Source organism: Rhinoderma darwinii, chromosome 9 (assembly GCF_050947455.1).
Source record: "Rhinoderma darwinii isolate aRhiDar2 chromosome 9, aRhiDar2.hap1, whole genome shotgun sequence".
NCBI lineage: Eukaryota > Metazoa > Chordata > Amphibia > Anura > Rhinodermatidae > Rhinoderma > Rhinoderma darwinii.
This window is the reverse complement of record NC_134695.1, coordinates 33686820-33709139: the sequence shown is the minus strand read 5'-3', so window position 1 is coordinate 33709139 and position 22320 is coordinate 33686820. Positions and strand designations below refer to the sequence as shown.

The 22320-nt window shown below is 41.5% G+C and overlaps 1 protein-coding gene across 1 annotated transcript in view; it reads right to left on the bottom strand.

Annotated features, from left to right (window-relative positions):
* Nucleotides 1-22320, bottom strand: part of LPCAT2 (lysophosphatidylcholine acyltransferase 2) — a 101239-nt gene that overhangs the window by 20532 nt on the left and 58387 nt on the right. Inside the window, exons 10-13 of the mRNA XM_075836916.1 lie at nucleotides 20643-20725; nucleotides 16785-16910; nucleotides 13634-13787; nucleotides 8311-8409 (exon numbers count right to left, since the gene is read on the bottom strand). Coding sequence (XP_075693031.1) covers nucleotides 8311-8409; nucleotides 13634-13787; nucleotides 16785-16910; nucleotides 20643-20725 — 462 coding nt within the window. The remainder of the gene's footprint in view (nucleotides 1-8310; nucleotides 8410-13633; nucleotides 13788-16784; nucleotides 16911-20642; nucleotides 20726-22320) is intronic.

The window sequence follows — 22320 nt, the reverse complement described above, 5'->3', positions numbered from 1 at the left end:
CCGACGTAATTTTTACAATTATTTATTTAAAACCACAAAAAATTACGTGGGGTCCCCCGCATTATCTATAACCAGCCAGATGCAACACTGTTTTTGGCCTTTCCCAGCCTACTCATACCGGCCTGCAGCCGCCCCAGTACCCGACCATCAGTACAGATGGTCGGGTACTGGATCGTACCCGGCTCTTTCCGGTACCCCTGGTGGCGCTGGGTACCGGAGTAATAATGTGGGTTAGTGTTAGCCTCTGCATCGGCTAACAATAAGCCCCGCCTTAGTAACGGACGCTGTCAACCAGCCAGCAGCTATTAATAAGGCAGTAGTAATAAAGTTTAAAAAACATACAAGGACATAAAAAAAATATTTTATTGAAATGAAAAAAAAAATACAGAACCCTCATTAACCATTTTATTGAGAATAAAAAAAGCCATCATTGAAGTAGTCTTCCAATCCGACGTAGTCCAACAACCGAACCTTTAAAATACCACAAACATACACAAAAAATTAGTAACATAAAAAAGCAAAGCAATTCTTATACTTACCTTCCCTGGGTCCAGCGCTGGAGCCGCAATCTCAGCAAGCTGGGCCCTATATCTAAGCCTATCATGTGTGATACTGTCTGTTGAGCCAATGTATCTAATCCTATCCATAGCTATAGGGACATAGTGCTACAGATATGCTGTCTCATATATATATATATATATATATATATATATATATATATATATATATATATATATAGAAAGAAGCATAGAACACAGTAACGGCACCAGGACTTCAGAGTAGATGAAAGCAAATGTGGATTTAATCACCTCAATACAGCAACGTTTCAGTTCAACAGGAACCTTTCTCAAGCCATAATCTATTGGATTTTGGGGAATTGATTCACCCCCAGGTAACGAGCACATGGCCTGATTTTCTGGAACCATTGGAGTGCTGTGTTCATCTATCTCTGGACTGTACAGGGTGGGCCATTTATATGGATACACCTAAATAAAATGGGAATGGTTGGTGATATTAACTTTCTGTTTGTGGCACATTAGTATATGGGAGTTGGGAAACTTTTCAAGCTGGGTGTTGACCATGGCGGCCATTTTGAAGTCGGCCATTTTGTATCCAACTTTAGTTTTTTCAATGGGAAGAGGGTCATGTGACACATCAAACTTATCGAGAATTTCACAAGAAAAACAATGGTGTGCTTGGTTTTAACGTTACTTTATTCTTTCATGAGTTATTTACAAGTTTCTGCCACTTATAAAATGTGTTCAAAGTGCTGCCCATTGTGCTGGATTGTCAATGCAACCCTCTTCTCCCACTCTTCACACACTGATAGCAACACCGCAGAAGAAATGCTAGCACAGGCTTCCAGTATCTGTAGTTTCAGTTGCTCAACATCTCGTTTCTTCACAGCATAGACAATTGCCTTCAGATGACCCCAAAGATAAAAGTCTAAGGGGGTCAGATCGGGAGGCATTTCTTCTGCGGTGTTGCTATCAGTGTGTGAAGAGTGGGAGAAGAGGGTTGCATTGACAATCCAACACAATGGGCAGCACTTTGAACACATTTTATAAGTGGTCAGAAACTTTTAAATAACTCAAGAAAGAATAAAGTAACGTTAAAACCAAGCACACCATTGTTTTTCTTGTGAAATTCTCGATAAGTTTGATGTGTCACATGACCCTCTTCCCATTGAAAAAACTAAAGTTGGATACAAAATGGCCGACTTCAAAATGGCCGCCATAGTCAACACCCTGCTTGAAAAGTTTCCCCCCTCCCATATACTAATGTGCCACAAACAGGAAGTTAGTATCACCAACCATTCCCATTTTATTTAGGTGTATCCATATAAATGGCCCACCCTGTATATATATATATATATATATATATATATATATATATATATATATATATACATACACACACATGTCTTGGGGCTTGTGCCCCTGATCTTTTAACACCCTAGCAATGCCCCTGGCCTGCACGCTGTTTGCTGTGTTTTTCGCTGCGTTTTTCGGCCGCGGCCATTTAGTGTTGCGCGCAATAAATGCAGCGAAAACCGCTTTCTCTGCCTCCCATTGATGTCAATGGGAGGTCAGAAACAGAAATGCCCGAAGAAATCATAAATCAATGGGAGGCGTTTGACGTTTTTTGGCACGGTTTCTGCGTTAAAAAACATGCCCAAAAACTCTGTGTGAACTCCCCCTTAGACATCGTCATAACTACCGCCCATGACTTTCTCCCACCCCACCAAACAACCCGCACCCTCTGCGGGTTGTTGTTTTTTGTGGGGTTTTTTTCCCTGCACGCGTCTTTTTATTTCTCCTGATGAAATGCGTCGAACACTGTATCTGTTACCAAATAAATCCAAGTACGTATTTGCAAAGTGTTTGTTATTCAGGAGCAGCGCTGTCTCCTGAGACCACTGCTGTGTTGTCGATACACTTTCCTAATGGCCCCGCACAGGGGAATGCCGGCGGGGTTACAAGGCTGATGCTGCTGCATAATCACTACATGCTACTAGAGGTGTAGTGCCCTGTGTACAACCAAACCAGGTGAGTGGAAACCCTTAGGGGACATGTCCGGACAAAGGCTGCTCTCCTGTTCTTACATTTGTATCCAAACTTCACCCGTACATCTGCCCTTTAAACGTTGTCTTCATTTTTCCTTTTCTAAAGGCTTAGAATTACTTTTCTGAATATGTCCTATTGAACATAGAAACATAAATTAGAGATGCCAGAAAAGGCCACAAATCATTGTTTTATCTCTTTTCTATAGCTTAAGTGTTTTGGGTTCTTTCTCATGGCTGTCCCAGGTGAGCTTGTATTCATTCACTGTCATTTATGTTAACACTTTTTCTCGGCAGGAAGATTGTTCCAAGGTGCTCTTGTTTAAGATTGTGCCCCCTCATTCTTGAGTTTTCCCTCTTTTAAAAAGTGTCAAACTGAGTATCAGTCTTTCTCTACTTTCCTCAAGGCCTTACATATTTAGTTCCTAAAATCTGAGAAGACTGATGTTTCAAAGGGCAAATTCCAGTAATTAATTTTTCTTATTTTTTTTCTTAATTATTCACAGCCCAAAACTATTATAAATATTTTAAGAAACAGGTTTTGGCTCATAGAGAGTATCTCGAGCAGGGATCCTTCCTCTTTGACATTTGTATGCCCTAATAGAGCAGATAGACTAGTTTTGTCTTAGTGAGACAACTAGAGATGAGCAAATTTCTGAAAATTCACCGTAAATTGAATGTGCCCCGATTGTACTGAAAACTCGTGTCTTGCTCTCTGATTTCTTCTAGGACTGTATCCAAACCCTTTTAAGCTCTTAACGACAATTCAGTATAAGGGTATGTTCACACGCAAACCTAAAATATGTCTGAAATTACGGAGCTGTTTTCAGGCGAAAACAGCTCCTAAATTTCAGACGTTTTTGCAAGTGCACGCGTTTTTCACGGCGTCCATTACGGACGTAATTGGAGCTGGTTTTCAATGGAGTCAATGAAAAACGGCTCCAATTACGTCCCAAGAAGTGGCATGCACTTCTTTGAGGCGGCCGTCTTTTTACGCGCCGTCTTTTGACAGCGGCACGTAAAAAAAAAAGCCTGTCTGCATATATATATATATATATATTATTTTTGCAATACTAAAAGCTTTATTAAACTTTCTTTTACACATTTTATTAGTCCGCCTAAGGGTCTTTAACTAGTTGTAAAAAGTATTCGGCACACTGAGTCGTAAGTGATGAATTCTTGAAATTTTTATTATTTTTGATGCCAAGGGTTAGGTGCAACGTTTTGGTCAAAGGACCTTCGTCGGGCACTCGTTACCCTGGTTTCTGGTGTATCCAGAAGATCGGCGCTGTAAATAAGAATGGCGGATTTCCGCTCCTTTTTGGTGCCAAAAAGGAGCGGAAATCCGCCATTCTTATTTACAGCGCCGATCTTCTGAATACACCAGAAACCAGGGTAACGAGTGCCCGACGAAGGTCCTTTGATCGAAACGTTGCACCTAACCCTTGGCATCAAAAATAATAAAAATTTCAAGAATTCATCACTTACGACTCAGTGTGCCGAATACTTTTTACAATACGATTGGGTTGGGACCCTATTCGTGCACCTACCCGGATCTAGTGCATTCCGAACCAATTTCTACAAGGTCTTTAACTAGTGTTTGTTGGATTGCTGTATTCCACGATCAACGATCAACTGTGAGTGGTATTATTGCAAAGTGGGAGCATTTAGGAACCACAGCAACTCAGCCGCGAAGTGCAGATCACATAAAGTTACAGAACAGGGTCAACAAGTGCTGAGGTGCATAGTGTATAAATGTCGCCAATGCTCTACTGACTCAATAAGTGCAGAGTTACAAACCTCCTCTGGCATTAACATCTGCACAAGAACTACGCCGGGAGCTTCATGGCATAAGTTTCCATGGTCGAGCAGCTTCATGCAAGTCTTACATCACCAAGCTCAATGCCAAGCGTCGGATAGAATGGTAAAAGGACGCCGCCACTGGACTCTGGAGCAGTGAATGTGTTCTGTGGAGTGATGAATCTGGCATCTGGTATCTGGCAGTCTGATGGACTAGTCTGGGTTTGGTGAATGCCAGAAGAAGGTTACCTACCTGACTGCATTGTGCCAACTGTGAAGTTTGGTGGAGGGGGGATAATACTATGGGGTTGTCTTATGCCCCTTAGTTCAAGTGAAGGGAGATCTTAATACTTCAGCATACCAAGACATTTTGGACAATTGTTTTCTTCCAAATTTGTGAGAAAAGTTTGGGGAAGGCTCTTTTCTGTTCCAGCATGTCTGTGACCCGGTGCTCAAGGTCCATAAAGACATGGTTGGGTGAGTTTGCTGTGGGAGAACTTGACTGGCCCGCAGAGCCCTGACCTTAACCCCATCGAACACCTTTAGGATGAATTCGATTGGAGATTGTGAGCCAGGCCATCTCCAACATCAGTGTCTGACCTAACAAATGCTCTTCTGGATGAATGGGCAAAAATCCCCACAGACACACTTCAAAATCGTGTAGAAAGCCTTCCCAGAAGAGTGGAGGCTGTTTTAGACGCAAAGGGGGGCAAAATTCATATTAATGCCTATGAATTTCAATTGGGATGTTATAAAATTCCAAACACCATCTTTTTCAGCCTACTTGTGCCAGGAAAGTGGTATAAATACATTGATATATCTTTCTTAGTGAGCTTTAAATGCCCTTCTTCCCTTTACACTGTAAATTATAAAACAGTCACTGAATGAAGCCGCTACTAGGGGAGGTTCAGTGCACATGGAATTATATAGCTACTTTTGAACTCAATGAGAGTTAAAAAAAAATCTCTATGAAGTGATCTCCCCCTAGTGGTGGATGCATGTAAATTCTGACCCTGTGTCGGGAAGCAGAAAAAGCAGTGCAGTGTCGGGCCCCCATCTACCACGGGCCCTATAACAAGTCACGTAGCCTGCCTCTATGGAATGTACGCCTTTGTTTTTTAGTAATTCTAACGGATTCAGTGTAAGGAAAATCTCAGCAAGAATTCTTTATCAAACAATGGGAAATACATAATACATTGTAGCGTTAAAAGTTAGAAAGTGTATTTAGTCGAGTTAATTTTCCTTGTGTAAAGCGTATAAATATACAGTATTAAAGGTTTTTTCCAGGAAGATATAACATGATTAGGATAAACCATGAATGAGTGGTCAGTGGGGATACCGAGCCACAGGATGGGTCAGTTCAGACGTTGTGTAAATACTGCGGTTTTTCTGCAACAGAATTAGTTGCGGAAAATCCGCAGCAAATACGTTAGCAGCAAAGTGGAAAACGCTCTGAATTTTTCATTCCGCAGCATGTCAATTGTATTTGCGTAAACGCTGCTTTTTTGTTGCGTGTTTTCCCCATTGAATTCAATGGTGAGCTAAAACCTGCAACAAACAGCAGTTGTTGAGTATTTTGCGGTGGGTTTGCAGTGATTCCGCCGCAAAAAGCGCAACTCAGATTAAAAAAACAAACCTCATACTTACCCAGAAGTCTTTGTTCCTCCCTCCGGCGCAGCCTCCTCAGATGACGTTTCATCCCATGTGACAGCTGCAGCCAATCACAGGCTGTAGCGGCGGTTACATTGGATGAAACATAATCCCAGGAGGCCGGCCTGGATGATGTCAGAGGGTCGGCCTTCTGGGATGACACTTCATCCCATGTGACCGCTGCTGCAGCCAATCGCAGGCTGTAGCGGTCTCCTGGGAAGAAACATCATCCCAGGAGACCGTCCTGCTAGCAGGCCGGCTAAATACTGCAGTTTTCAGAACCGAACATTCCAGGTGGAAAACTGCACCACAGTTTGATGCGGTTTTTCACCCGGACTTCCCTGCAGGGCATAAGGCGGATATGCTGCGTGCTTTTACACAGCATATCTGCCCCGTGTGAACACAGCCTAAGAGGCAAAGATGCACATACGGACAAGCCACAGTGCAACATAAACAATAAGGGTATGTTCACACGCAGAGTCATAAACTTCTCAAAATACGGAGCTGTTTTCAAGGGAAAACAGCTCCTGATTTTCAGACGTTATTTGTGCCACTCGCGATTATCACTGCATTTTTTATGGCCGTTTTTGGAGCTTTTTTCGATAGTCTATGAAAAACAGCTCCAAAAAGTTCCCAAGAAGTGTCCTGCACTTTTTTTTCGCGGCCGTTTTTCTTTTACGCGGCCGTTTTTCAAAACGGCCGCGTAAAAATACGGCCCATCGGTACAGAATGCAGTTTTTCCCATTGAAATCAATGGGCAGATGTTTGGAGGCGTTTTGCTTCCGATTTTCGGACGTTTACGGCCTGAAAAATGGCCGAAAATAGGCTGTGTGAACATACCCTAAGGGGGAACCGAAGCACCCTCATTCTGCTAATCGTGGGGGCCAGAGCCTCACCGATGACACATTGATGGACTATACTAAGACATACCATCAATGTATATTCCTAGAAAACAGATTAAAGAAAGGCAGAATGATTTATGGTCACAATGGGGCAGATTTACTAATACGTCTTAAATTAGGCCTATTTCACATAGCATTTTAGCCCTACTTTTAGCGTGTACATCAGGAAAGCTCCCAACATACATGCTAAGCATTCAGGTAGCGCTCTGCCCAGGGGATTTGGGCAACGTATCCCACTGTATGCCTATACACTGGAATACATTGCATCCTTCCGTCTGAGGTATACGTTGGAGTCCTCCCGACACATACCTCCAACGGAAAGAAAAAAACAAGATGTGAACTAGGCCTTAGACTAGATGTGCCAGATTGACCACAGTGGCTCATAGTGGATGATAAATTTGAGGCATCTTTAGACACTTTTGTCTAACTTTACTCCATCTCTTGGTTGGCTTTGGTGCATCGAAAGCCACATCCTTTCTCTACTAAGCCACACCTGCTTGTTGGGTGAGTCACAAAAAGTGTAAAAAAAAAGGCTGGGTTCACACGACCTATTTTCAGGCGTAAACGAGGCGTATTATGCTTCGATCTACGCCTGAAAATACGGCTCCAATACGTCGGCAAACATCTGCCCATTCATTTGAATGGGTTTGCCGACATACTGTGCCGACGACCTATAATGTACGCGTCGTCGTTTGACAGCTGTCAAACGACGACGCGTAAAATGAGTGCCTCGTCAAAGAAGTGCAAGACACTTCTTTGGACGTTTTTGGAGCCGTTTTCTCATAGACTCCAATGAAAACAGCTCCAAAAACGGACGTAAAAAACTTCTGAAAATCAGGGGCTGTTTTCCCTTGAAAACAGCTCCGTATTTTCAGACGTTTTTGGTCACTACGTGTGCACATACCCAAAGGGTATGTTCACATGCTTAACAAAAAACGTCTGAAAATGCGGAGTTGTTTTCAAGGGAAAACAGCTCCTAATTTTCAGCCGTTTTTTAAGCATCTAGCGTTTTTCACAGCCGTTTTTGGAGGTGTTTTTCTATTGAGTCAATTATAAGCCGCTCCAAAAATTTCCCAAGAAGTGACATGTACTTCTATTTACGTGGTGTCTTTTTACACGCTGTTTTTTGAAAATAAGGACAAGAACGCCGTATTTCCCATTGAAATCAATGGCCAGATGTTTGTAGGCGTTCTGCTTCTGATTTTTCAAGACGTTTACGGCCCAAAAAACTTCTGAAAATAGCCTGTGTGAACATACCCTTAATTAGTAAATCTGCTCCAATATTACTGAATTGTCACAAATTTTTTAACTTTAGATACCCTTACTGTATGTTCACCATGAAATGTAATTATGTCATAACAATGTTCCATGTTTGTACAAAATAAAAATCCTCACCTTAAATGCCATTTGAATAGTTTCTTCAGAATTGGCAGGATTGCAAAGTATTGCTATGCCAATTACGTACTCTCTGAAATCTATGCTGCCGTCTTTGTCCTAAAACAAGAAAATAATATAAAATAAACACAATTGCATTAAAAGGCTTGTCAAAGAGTTGTCCTGCCAATCCAGTGTGAAAGCTGTGGTTGGCCCCTGCCTTTCATGTCAGCACGTGACCGCTACAGCCAATCACTGACCTCAGCGGTCAACGTGCGGTCAAATCTGTATTGTCAGGCAGAGATGAAGACGAATTATGAGCTCAATGAGGGATCTGGTTACAGTTGCTCCCCAAAGATGGGCTGCATCTGCCATGAGGCGACATGAGCATCAGGCGGCGGAATACAGGGTGTCTGAGTGGGCATCGGCGCGGACGAGCTCACCTAACAGCTGCTGCTGCCGTTGGTCCCCTCTACGCTCCAATTGTATCTGCATCTATATCACGTAAATACAATTAAATAGTGAATCCAGCACTGGTGAGAGGAAAGGAACCATCAGCTTGCTGCCGTGCTATTCAGTGTTTTTCTGTGATGCAGCCACCTGCGTCGTTCCTCAGGAGAAAGCCTAGCCAGGAGAGGCCAGGCCTGTGTCACTGGACAGTGTGGGAACGTGAGCACTGTGTGTAACACTATCTACAGGGGGCACTGTGTGTCACTATCTACTAGGAGCACTGTGTGTGGCACTATAACAGGGGGAACTGTCTGTTGTACTATCAACAGGGGAACTGTCTGGAGCACTATCTACAGAGGGCACTGTGTGTGGCACTATCTAGAGGAAACACTGTTAGGCACTATCAACAGGAGGCAATGTGTGTGGCACTATTTATAGGGGCACTGTTTGTGACACTATCTACAGGGGGCACTATCTACATGGGGCAATGTATGTGACACTCTATAGGGGGCATTGTGTGTAGCACTATCTACAGAGGGCACTGTGTGTGGCACTATCTGCTGGGAGCACTGTGTGTGGCACTATCTACAGGGGGAAGTGTATGTTGCATTATCTACAGGGGGCACAGTGTGTGGCACTAACCACAGGGGAAACTGTGTGGCACTATCTACTTGAGTCATTATATTTGGCACTGAAAGGGGCATTGTTTGTGGCACGATCTACAGGGTGAACTTTGTGGAACTATGTACAGGGGTACTGTGTGTGACAATATCTAGAGGGGCACTGTGTGTGGTACTATCTGCAGGGGGCACTGTGTGTGGTGCTTTATTTTCATGGGGCACAGAGTGTGACAATATTTGTAATAGGCACCATATTTGTGGTGCTTCATTTTAAGGGGTCACAGTGTAATACTATGGTATTCCGGGTGCAGAATGCATGTCAAAATTATATTCAGGGGCACAATGTGTGTCGGTAAATTCAGGGCACATAAAGAAATGTAGTTTTTGACATTTTCGCGTTCACATGACTCAAAATAAAAGGTATCGCCTGGACAAGAACGCTTAAAAAATATTTTTCTTTTTATTAACTCTTTAAAATGGGCTACTCAAGCCAATAATTTCTATAGATATCAGGCTAACCAGGTAGGTAAGACTAGATAAGGGTGCCAATATATTAGTTTAAATTGTAATGAAACTACTCCAAATATCTAGTAAAAACATATAAATTCTGTCCCTACCTGGACTAAATAGCAAAGTGTGTATTCACACCGAGTAAAGATCTGATACCTAGCAGCAAAGTGTGTGTGAACACTCAGTAATAAAAACGCAGCACCTGCGACACAGTGTGCATTCACACTGAAATGAGCCACAGCACCTAAATTCCCTGTGCATTAACACCATAACAAACAGTGCAGCACCTCAAGCAGTATTGTGCATTCACACTAGCAAGGGACTGTATATCTAAACAAACGTGTGCATTCACACTAGATAAATATAATATACCAAGTGTGCATTCACACCAACTAAATAGGGTATATTAAGTGTGCATTCACACTAGTCAGCAATATCTATAACACAGAGTACTATATCGCTGAAATGAGCATCAGCACATGCAGGTATTGCGCATTCACACTCCTCAATTCAGCGTAAGGGTATGTGCACACACACTAATTACGTCCGTAATTTACAGACGTATTTCGGCCGCAAGTTCCGGACCAAACTCAGTGCAGGGAGCCGGGCTCCTAGCATCATAGTTATGTACGATGCTAGGAGTCCCTGCCTCGCTGCCGGACAACTGTCCCGTACTGTAATCATGTTTTCAGTACAGGACAGTAGTTCCACGGAGAGGCAGGGACTCCTAGCATCGTACACAAGTATGATGCTTGGAGCCCGGCTCCCTGCACTGTGTTCGGTCCGGTACTTGCGGCCGAAATACGTCCGTCAATTACGGACGTAATTAGTGTGTGTGCACATACCCTCACACCTATATTGATAGTGTGCATTCACACCAGATAAATATTGTCCACCTGATAACAAGAGTGTGCATTCACACTGAACAAAGATTGAACGCCTAACGCGTTTCCACGTCCTTGCTGCGTTTTTACTACTGAGTGTTCACACACACTTTGCTGCTAGGTATCAGATCTTTACTCGGTGTGAATACACACTTTGCTATTTAGTCCAGGTAGGGACAGAATTTATATGTTTTTACTAGATATTTGAAGTAGTTTCATTTACAATTTAAACTAATATATTGGCACCCTTATCTAGTCTTACCTAGCTGGTTAGCCTGATATCTATAGTAATTATTGGCTTGAGTAGCCCATTTTAAAGAGTTAATAAAAATAAAAATATTTTTTAAGCGTTCCTGTCCAGGCGATACCTTTTAAATTCAGGGCACAGTGTATGGTGCTATTCTATTCAGAGGCGTAGTGTGTGGCACCATGACGATTTTGTGTTTGTTTATAGGTACGGATATGTTGGAAAAGACAGGAGCCGAAGACGTCTAAGCAGTAAACTCTGCAGAGACAAGTCGTGGCTGGAAAAAGTTATCATGTTGGTCTGTAGTCACTGTATGATCAGAAGCGAGATGATGGGTGATATCATTATTTTTTGGTGAAATAGCAACTTTCAGCATATCCTTACCATTGTTCAAGCCATACTGGGTGTTGTAATTTCACGCTGTGCAAATTTATTTTGGGCTAACCTAATTTTGCAAATGATCTCCCTAGTGAACTTGTGCCTGGTGCTGTCTATAGAGTTCTGTATCTGACTGCTATAAAGACAATTTAAGAAACTGAGAAGCTGAAAATTTTAGACCTAAATGGCATGTGATAAAAGGTGAAGGTTCACTTTAAAAGTCTGCCTATATTTGCTGTTGCTGTTTGGTGTCTTTAAATATATATTTTTCTGTTTATGTTTTGATAATATTAAAAATATTAATATAAAAAGAGAATGTGTAAAAAATGTATAAAATATAGGACTACGTGAATTTCTTACTGGGCCAGTAACTTGAATATCAGTACTCTCTGTGACAAAGGATTTTGCATTGTCAGGAATAATCCTTTTTTGAAATTCTTAAACCTGTAACTATCTCCAACTTGACAAATAGGAGCAAAAAAAATATTTTTCTACTACAGCGTCTGCCTTCCCCAAAAAGGGGGTGAATAAACACCAAGGAGTGTTGAGTAAAAAAACTAAATTGTGGGTGAAAATGTTGCTCTTTCTAAGGCCTCATTTACACGAGCGTAATATACGCGCGTGCGACGCGCGTGCTTTTCACGCGTGTCGTACGCACCTATATTACTCTATGGGGCAGTGCAGACGATGCGTGAATTTTGCGCAGCGCGAGTGCGTTGCATAAAACTCACGACATGTTCTAAAATTCTGAGTTTTTCGCGCATCACGCACCCATTGAAGTCAATGGGTGCGTGAAAACCACGCAGGTCGCACGGAAGCACTTCCGTGCGAACTGCGTGATTCGCGCAAGAGCTGTCAAACTGAATGTAAACAGAAAAGCACCACGTGCTTTTCTGTTTACAAACATCCGAACGGAGTGTCTTAGAGATGAGCGAACCGAACTTTACCGGGTTCGCCCGAACTCGTTTTGACTGAACGCGGCAGGAGACAGTCACTGTGCAGGGTGCTGAAAGAGTTAAACTGGTTCAGCACCCTGGACAGTGACTTCCGATCCCAATATACGTGAACGTGTAAAAAAAAAAAAAGTTTTGACTTACCGATAACTCCCGGCTTCTTCCTCCAGTCTGACCTCCCGGGATGACAATTCAGTCCAAGTGACAGCTGCAGCCAATCACAAGCCAAGCACAGGCTGCAGCGGTCACATGGACTGCCGCGTCATCCAGGGAGGTGGGCACAGATGTCAAGAGAGGCGCGTCACCAAGGGCGCGTCACCAAGGACACGTCACCAAGGCAACGGCCGGCAAGTTCTCGGTAAGTACGAACCTCTTTTTTTTTAAACAGGTTACTCGATATGGTGATCGGAATTCACTGTCGAGGGTGCTGAAAGAGTTACTGCTGATCAGTTAACTCTTTCAGCACCATGGACAGTGACTGACGTCGACTAGCCTCATCTCTATGATGGCGGCTGCGCGAAAATCACGCAGCCGCGCATCATACATAGATGACACACGGAGCTGTCAAGTGCCTTTTGCGCACGCAAAACGCTGCGTTTTTTGCGCGCGCAAAACGCACACGCTCGTGTAAATGAGGCCTAAAAGTCAGTATCACTTGTCTTAATAAAGGCAAAAAAATCAATAGAAGACTGTCTTAAGACAAAAATGTGCCAGTCCTATAGCAAACCGATCAGATCACTTGACAAGCCTGTTTTAGCAAATACTTTTATTCTCCATGAAATAACAATTCTGCAGCATCTGTGCTTAGAACTCTGGGTTGTGTGGCTCCTCTACTAGTCCTCCTCGAAATGTATGGTGTCACCATTGGATGTACCTTGTACCTACACACTTAAAACCCCTTAAAGGGGTATTCCCATCTTAGGCATTTATGGCATATCAAACGGATATGCCATAAATGTCTGATAGGTGCAGGTCCCAGCTGTGGGATCTGCACCTATATCGACTGTTTTCGTAGATCCCATAGAACAGAATGGAGAGAGTCGCACGCATGCCTCACCTCCTCTCCACTAGTCCCCACCTGAAATATGCAGCCAGCAGCCACCTCACCAGGCGAAACGGGGTCGGTGACCCTCGTTCTCGAAATAGGCGCGGGTCCCAGAGCTGAGACCCTCATTTTTTAGACATTTATGGCATGTACTGTGGATATGCCATAAATGTCTACGTTGTGAATAACCCTTTAAGTTCTAAAAATGACCACTCTTTACAAGCTGATATTTTTATTTGTATTCTGTTAGTACCTACCCTGTCAAACAGTGCAAACAGCTCTTTTAGTACATCAGATACTGGTAGCTTAAGATGACTGGCAAACTCTTCAATTCCAATTCTTCCTCCTTTTGACAAGTCAGCAATAGATGCATATATTTCTAGCTGCTTCTGAAAATTGTTCCATTTTAGACTGAAATCAAAACATGTACACAATAAGGAATAAATGTAATCCATCTTGCAAATTATTGGTCAAAATAATTAAGTGCCACATTTATAAAAACTAACAATTTCTTGACTTCGATATGTAGCGGGTCAGCATTTGCGCATGTTTCTTTTAGTCCTACAGCTCTTTAGTAATGCTAAGGCTCTGTTCAGATCATGTAAACGTCGGAGGTATACGTCGGGAGGACTCCTAACGTATACCTCTGACAGAAGACTGCAACGTATCCCACTGTATAGAAATACAAGTGGGATATGTTGCCCTTAGAACTGTAGCAACTATATATACACTACTGTAGTCTACTACTAAAGTCTCCATATGGCTGACTTCCACAGGACAGGAGAGCGCAGCAAAGAGAGAGGAGCCTGTGAACATAGCCTAAAAAACTTTGCAATAGAAAATAAAGAAGGTGAATGCAATGGATGACTTGTGAAATCCGATTTACTGGGCTGTGAGTATTTCTAAGGGTATGTTCACACGTAGTCAACAAAAACGTCTGAAAATCCAGAGCTGTTTTCAAGGGAAAACAGACCCTGCTTTTCAGACGTTTTTATTACCAACTCGCATTTTTCACGGCGTTTTCACGCCGTTTTCGCTGCGTTTTTTACGACCGTTTTTGGAGCTGTTTTCATTGGAGTCTATGAGAAAACAGCTCCAAAAACGTCCAAAGAAGTGTCCTGCACTTCTTTTGACGAGGCTGTATTTTTACGCGTCGTCGTTTGACAGCTGTCAAACGACGATGCGTAAATAACAGGTCGTCTGCACAGTACGTCGGCAAACCCATTCAAATGAATGGGCAGATGTTTGCCGACGTATTGGAGCCGTATTTTCAGACGTAAAACGAGGCATAATACGCCTCGTATACGTCTGAAATTTGGCCGTGTGAACATACCCTAACAATGACGTTTGGGAAATTGCACTTAGCAGTCTCCAGATCTGAGGAATGAAATAGCGTAATCTACTATTCCATACCATGCAGACCGAGGCAAAGATAACACTCTTTTGGCTTCTGTCCTTAAATGGAGCCCTATGGACCCATTTAGCGTGTGCACCAGGAGCTTTCCTAACAAACACACTGATCGTGGGGCCTAAACATGGTGTGAACAGACCAGTATCCATCTGTTATGTCCATTGAATTACTGACCAAAATATGATTCCATAAGTAAGTACATAAGTACTAAGCAGTCATCGATATAATTACGCGATTTGGGCAGCAATCACTAACCCCTGCAATTATTCAACTCTGCCAGTAGTGGCCCTGAATTCATTTATGGTTTGGTAGGCACTGTAGCCTACTTTTATCTATGATTGAGATAGATGGGGCAGCTGCTCACTGAGTTTCTTTTTCATTTTCTTTCCGCAGAAAGTTCTCATTCATAAATCCACAATGCCGTTGCTTCTAGAAGTGAATATCTCCATACAGTCTGACACAGCCTGTACGCCTCCAGGTTCCATACAGGGTTTGTTAATGTTGCAACATGGGTTGGAGGTTGCAATGTGGCTTTAGTTGACTCCATTCTAGTCTGAGTAGTGAGTTCAGGATCTCAGGTTCCCTAGCAATCACTTGACTTCTCTGGGTGGCTCCTATTTCAGTACACAGAACGACATGTACTGAAGTAGTTAAAGTAAGGCCTCGTTCACATCTGTGTTGTGCATTTCCAGTCTTCTGCTCCGTCAGAGGAACAGAAAAACGGAAATAAATCCACACTACTCATTGATTTCAATAGGTTTTCCTGTAGCATCAATTGTCCTCAGTTATGCTCCGTTCCGTCCGGTTTCCCTTTATTTGACTGAAGCAATAGCATAGTCTGTTGTGCTATTTTATAATCCACAATTACAGAAACTTAACGGAAAGGACCTTTCCATTTTTATTTTTTTAACATTGAAGTGAATGGATGATGGATACAAACAGATATGCCTTCTATTTGTATATGCTATTCATTACATTTAACGGATCCGTAGGTGTTTTTAAGCACATGTGCAGAATAAAAATGACACAAGAAAAAGAAAAAACACTGAAAAATCGATCCATTAAAAACAGACCCTAAGGGCGGATTTACACAAACGTGTAATACGTCCGTGCAACGCGCGTGGCTTTCACGCGCGTCGCACAGACCTATGCTAGTCTATAGGGGCAGTGCAGACTGTCAGTGATTTTTGCACAGCGTGAGTCCGCTGCGTAAAACTCATGACAGGTCCTCTATTTCTGAGTTTTTCGCGCATCACGCACCCATTGAAGTCAATGGGTGCGTGAAAATCACGCATGCCACACGGAGGCACCTCCGTGGGACATGTGTGATTCGCGCAACAGCAGGCAAACTATGATTTCAAACAGAAAAGCACCACGTGCTTTTCTGTTTACAAACATACAAACAGAACGTCATAATGATGGCAGCTGCGCGAAAAGCACGCAGCCGCGCACCATATGATCACGACACACGGAGCTGTTAAGTGCCTTTTGCGCACGCAAAACGCAGCGTTTTTTCCGCACACGCTCGTGTAAATCCGCCCTAACTGTTGACAAACTTAAAGAAATGAAAGGCAAAGTGTCTGGTATTTGACGGATCCTGCATATGGATTAGTCAAAAAAAGGAAGGTTTTACCTTCCGTTGTTTTCCCTCAGGCATCCGTTAATGGGTTAATTTTTTTCAATTTGGACGGATCCAATAAAACGTAAAGTACAACGCAGATGTGAGCAAGGTCTAAGTGCTATCTACTGCACAAGAATATTCTTCTCCATGCTACCCAGCACGTTTTAGGACACTACCACCCGAAAAAAAAAAAAAAGAAGCATAAGGCAATTGCACATGAAATAATGTTGCTTTAGGGTTAAAAACATGCAAGACAAGTAAAAAGCTGTTATTTATGCTTTAAATCATTTCCATGTTTTCCCCTCTACAAACCCCTAATTCAACTTTGAAAATAAAAAAGAAGTAATAAAAGAGTAGTAATAAAAGTAAATCTCACTTTAATTTCCTGCTGATTTTTGTGAACTCCACAAGGCCGGCCTCCATGGGTAAAGTCAGATCTCGAGCAGTTAACATTAGCCTGCAGTCTTCATAGGTATGATCAGTGACTGGCGTTCCAAGAGACCTGTAATACATGGATTGAACATAAATTTCCAAAATATTGTGTAATATTGTCTAAAATTGGGTGGATAAAAGAGAAAACAATACAAAATTTTCGTAAATAATAAAAATTATAAGAACAGCATTCAAATAGAGGTATAGCTATAGGGGTGCACAAGTAGCAGCTGTGCCCAGGCTCTTGTATCTGAAGGGGCCCAATTCTACCTAAGACATGAGTATTATAAATTGCACATGGTAGGTGGGGGCCCTGTTACAGATTTTGCATTGGGACCCAGGAGTTTCAAATTACGTCTCTGTGTCCAAGAAGCTGTTGGAGATTGACTGTAATATTATTCTACCGCCACAGAAGATATAGCTGCCTCAGCTTTCTCTCTTTTCCTTCTTGCTGTGTAAAAATAATCTTCTCTAAGGACTATGGAAATTTTACTATGGAAAAACGCTTGTGAATAGAAATACTGGTGGAGATCTGGAGACTGCTAAGTGCAATTTCCCAAACTTCATTGTAAGGGTATGTTCACACTGCAACGCCAATTACGTCTGAAATTACGGAGCTGTGTTCAGGCGAAAACAGCTCCTGAATTTCAGACGTTTTGACAAGTGCACGCGTTTTTCGCTGCGTTTTTTACGGACGTAATTGGAGCTAGTTTTCATTGGAGTCAATGAAAAATGGCTCCAACTACGTCCCAAGAAGTGACATGCACTTCTTTGAGGCGGGTGTCCTTTTACGCGCCGTCTTTTGATAGCGGCGCGTAAAAAAAAAAAAGCCTGTCTGCACAGAACACCGTAAGACCCATTGAATTCAATGGGCAGATGTTTGCAGACAGTTTGGAGCCGTTTTTTCAGCCGTAATTCGAGGCGTAAAACGCCTGAATTACGTCCGGAAATAGGGCGTGTGAACATACCCTTAGAAATACTCACAGCCCAGTAAATAGGATTTCACAAGTCATCCATTGCATTTGCCTTCTTTATTTTCTATTGCAACGTTTTTTAGGCTATGTTCACAGTGCGTTTTGCCTGTACGTTTGATTTATGCATTGGGAAAGTTCCTGGCGCATACGATGAAACGTATCCATAGGGCTTCCATTATACCAACAGAGGTCAAAAGAGTGCTCTTTTGACCTCCTTTGGGCAGTACACATCAGGGATACAGGTTTCCTGCTGTAAGAATAGCGTAGTTGACAACGTTATTTTATTTAGAGGCATCTAGAAAAAAAATTATATGTATTTTAGCTTATATGTTAGCATTTAATTTATATATTTTTTAATGCCTTTCACCTTAAATTACATAATAACTCTACTGTACGGTGTGTTACTGTTATGGAGATACCAAATAGCTACGGCTGTAGCCATCTTTATCTTGATATCACACAAGAAAAGCCATTGAAAAGTCACGTTAAAGTTGCTTGACACTATTTAATGCATTAAAAGTCAAGATAAAGATGGCTACATCTGAACATGTATTTGACTGTTTAGCAACTATTATATACAAAAGTCCCATTAGGGGACTTTTACTCAGAATTTTTTTGTTTATTAATTATAATGTAATGTCATATTTCTGCATTGTCTGTGCCCATAAGAATGCTCGGCATACCTAAAGTATTATTACTGAACAGACCTCGCCGCTGGAGAAATGTCAAAATGAGGCCTACGATTATAGTGCGGCCACAGCCGCTGTGCCCCACATGATCACAATGATGTACATGTGTACAAAGTGTAAACTTTGTCCAAATCTCAAGGGGTTGGGGGGTGCCAAAATATAATTCCGCACAGGGAGCCATATAACCTAGCGTCGGCCCTGAGTGTTAAAGAACCGAGAAGTGCTTTATTTTAATCTCCCTGTTTTTCACTTTGGGGCTATCGAGTACGTAATTGCATCCACTAGTATTACTCTATTAGGCTGGGTTCACACGACCATGTTACGTCCGTAATGGACGGAACGTATTTTGGCCGGAAGTCCCCGACCGAACACAGTGCAGGGAGCCGGGCTCCTAGCATCATAGTTATGTACGATGCTAGGAGTCCCTGCCTCGCTGCAGGACAACTGTCCCGTACTGTAATCATGTTTTCAGTACGGGACAGTAGATCCACGGAGAGGCAGGGACTCCTAGCATCGTACATAACTATGATGCTGGGATCCCGGCTCCCTGCACTGTGTTCGGTTGGGGACTGCGGCCGAAATACGTTCAGTCCATTACGGACGTAACATGGTTGTGTGAACCCAGCCTTAGGGTGTCATTCTGATGTCCTTTTTATTTAATAGTCCTGACGTAGTTACTGGTTCCCATCTAACATTCGTTTCTGAGAAGCTAATTTAATAGTGACAACGAATATGGCTGCGCTTGGTGTTGTCACATTTGCACAAAAAAAAATTAAATATCTCTGTAAATAAAAAAAATATATAGTTACAACATTTTGGCTATCCCTCTAGCGATAGATAGATAGATAGATAGATAGATAGATAGATAGATAGATAGATAGATAGATAGATAGATAGATAGATAGATAGATAGATAGATAGATAGATAGATAGATAGATAGATAGATAGATAGATAGATACTTGCAGATCCAAGATACCCTCCCTCGAGGAATAAAGTACTGGATTAATAATCTTTATTGCTGACAAAACAATGTATACAAATGAATAAAGCCTGTATTAATATTAAATAAAATGTTAATGCAAGCTATGTGGTGAGTAAAATAGACTGAGTGTAATAACATGCTATTATATTCATACACTTTCCATAATCATTAGTATATATTTTTTATGCTCTAATGGTATTTTTGCTTTCAAACACTGGTATGGAGAATAGTAACACAGGTCAATGGAAAGCAAATCGTATTTCTTTATTTATTGTTATCAGCAAAAGGGAATGCATGTACTATAATGCAATGTCATTTGGCAATACAACATTGCGCTGTCAACGGAAATGACAGGTGTCGACTGGTAAAGTGGTTCTATCCCAATTGTGATTGTTGGCATAGTACTAGGATACACCATTAATATGTGATCGTGGTGGTCCCAATCGTCAGACCTGCACCGATCATTAAAAGGGGCAGGAGCTCCGCCGGCATTTTCACTTTAACCAGAAATAGTGCCACTTCATCTGTACACGGTGTCTGTTATTGCAGCTCAGCAGGAATCTCATAATATATATTTTTAGGCTCCTTATCGCTTGTATAGCCATGAAGTTAGAGAGGTATTTCGGCTACTGACATTTATGGCATATCTGTATGATATGCCATAAATGCTTGATTGCTGAACGTCCCACCTCCGAGAATCCCGTCTATTAGGAGAACAAGGGTCCCTTAACCATTTTTTTGCCACAGAACATGACCGGTAACAGCCATAATAGCCTATGGGACTTATGGAAACAGCCGATCCAGCAATTGTCAGAATACATCCTTAAATAATACCATTTTTACAATCTGCAGTCACTACTAGGATAAACTTGGGAGCTTACTGCACAATTATGTATTATTGAGTTCAATGGGAAATTTATGAATCCGTATACAGCAAGCACCCCTAGTGGTGGCTGCAAGCAGTCAAAATTTTATCATTTTACTTAGTGGCTATACAGGGGATATGGAGCACTATTGCTTATAATGTTATGTCATAAAATTAAACAGCACAGAATTTTGAACCTCCAAACGAAATGATATTCAAAGCTGGAGTTACAGTTTAATGCATCCATACTTTTAATTTATTCAGTGGGAAATATAAATTTAGATACATACTGTGCCATGAAAGTCCGTACATTGTTTGCGTAAAGAAAATAATCCTTCTTCTCAGCTTCAGAAGGAACGTAAACAGGAAGAAACTAAGGGAAAAGTTACAGTCAAGTTAGTAAACAAGGACAATCTACATTCTACTAAACATACAGCACACTGCATAAATGAGTACACCTAATAAACCTGAAACCTAAGAATTTTTTGATGTAATTATTTGATGTAATGTTCCAGCAAATCTGGTTAATCAATTACCAATGAAGCATCCAAACAAAACAAGAAAATAAGATTTTCTTCTCAAAATTATAAAAGGACATGTTGCAAAGATTAGTACACAAAAGTTACAAAATACTACTTAAAAAATGTTTTATAGGGCTAGTTAAAGCGGTTGTCCAGGCATAAGAAATTGATGACCTATTCTCAGGATAGGACATCAATATCTTATTGGTGGAGGTCCGACTCTCGGCACCCCCGCGGATCAGTTGTTTTGAAGGGGCCGGGGTGCTTGTAAGAGAGCTGCTTCCCCTTCATTCCTTACTGTGAATCGCCGACACACTAGAAGCTGCAGTTCACAGTATTACAGCCTTCTCGCCTTTACCTCAATGGGAGAAGGCTGTAATACTGTGAACCACCACTACAAGTGGCTCGCACCGTGGCCCCTTCAAAACAGCTGATAGGTGGGGTGGTGAGAGTCGGACCCCCACTAATCAGATATTGATGGCCTATCTTGAGGATAGGCCATCCATTTTTTTATATCTAGACAACCCCCTTTAAGGCTAAATAATCAGCAGATGAGCCTGTTACGCCACCACACTCAAACCAATGTAACGCTGGGGCTAGATAAATCACTGTCCATAGGAATGCATTAAGCTATGGCAACACACAAAGTATTTATCTCACTATAAAAAAATCTATTGACTTGAGCGATCTTTAACCCTTTCATGACCAAGAGTCATTGATACCCCTGTGTCCAGGTAAAATTTTCCATTTTTGATATGCACTTCTTTAAACGATAATATCTTTGCAATCACTTTGAATATCACAACTATTTTTACTTTGGCTTTTTTCACAAGACTTATGGGGCTTTCATTTTCTAGATTAGTTTAATTAATTCCATGTTTTTAATTTTTATTATGAGAAGACAAATCATTAAAAACTTGAAAAATACACTTTTCTGTAATTTTTTATATCTATCTATCTATATATATATATATATATATATATATATATATATATATATATATATATATATATATATATATATATATATATATATGTTGCAGATCTGTAACAAATAGTCTTCTTCTCTCTCTATCGGCCTGGATTGTTGTGAGGGGACAGTAAAGAGGGCTGTAAGGCTTTATTCACACGATGTAAATAAATGGGATGTTAACCCCTTAATGACCAGCCTGTTTTGGACCTTAATGACCAAGCTATTTTTTACGTTTTTCAATCGTCGCATTCCAAGAGCTATAACCTTCTTATTTTTGCGTCGACATAGCTGTATAAGGTCTTGTTTTTTGCGGGACAAGTTGTATTTTTTAATAGCACCATTTTTAGGTACATATTATTTATTGATTAACTTTTATTAACTTTTTTTTGGGGGGGAATAGAAAAAAATCTGAAATTTCGCCACTCTTTTTTGCGTCCTAAATCTACGCCGTTTACTGTGTGGTATAAATAACAC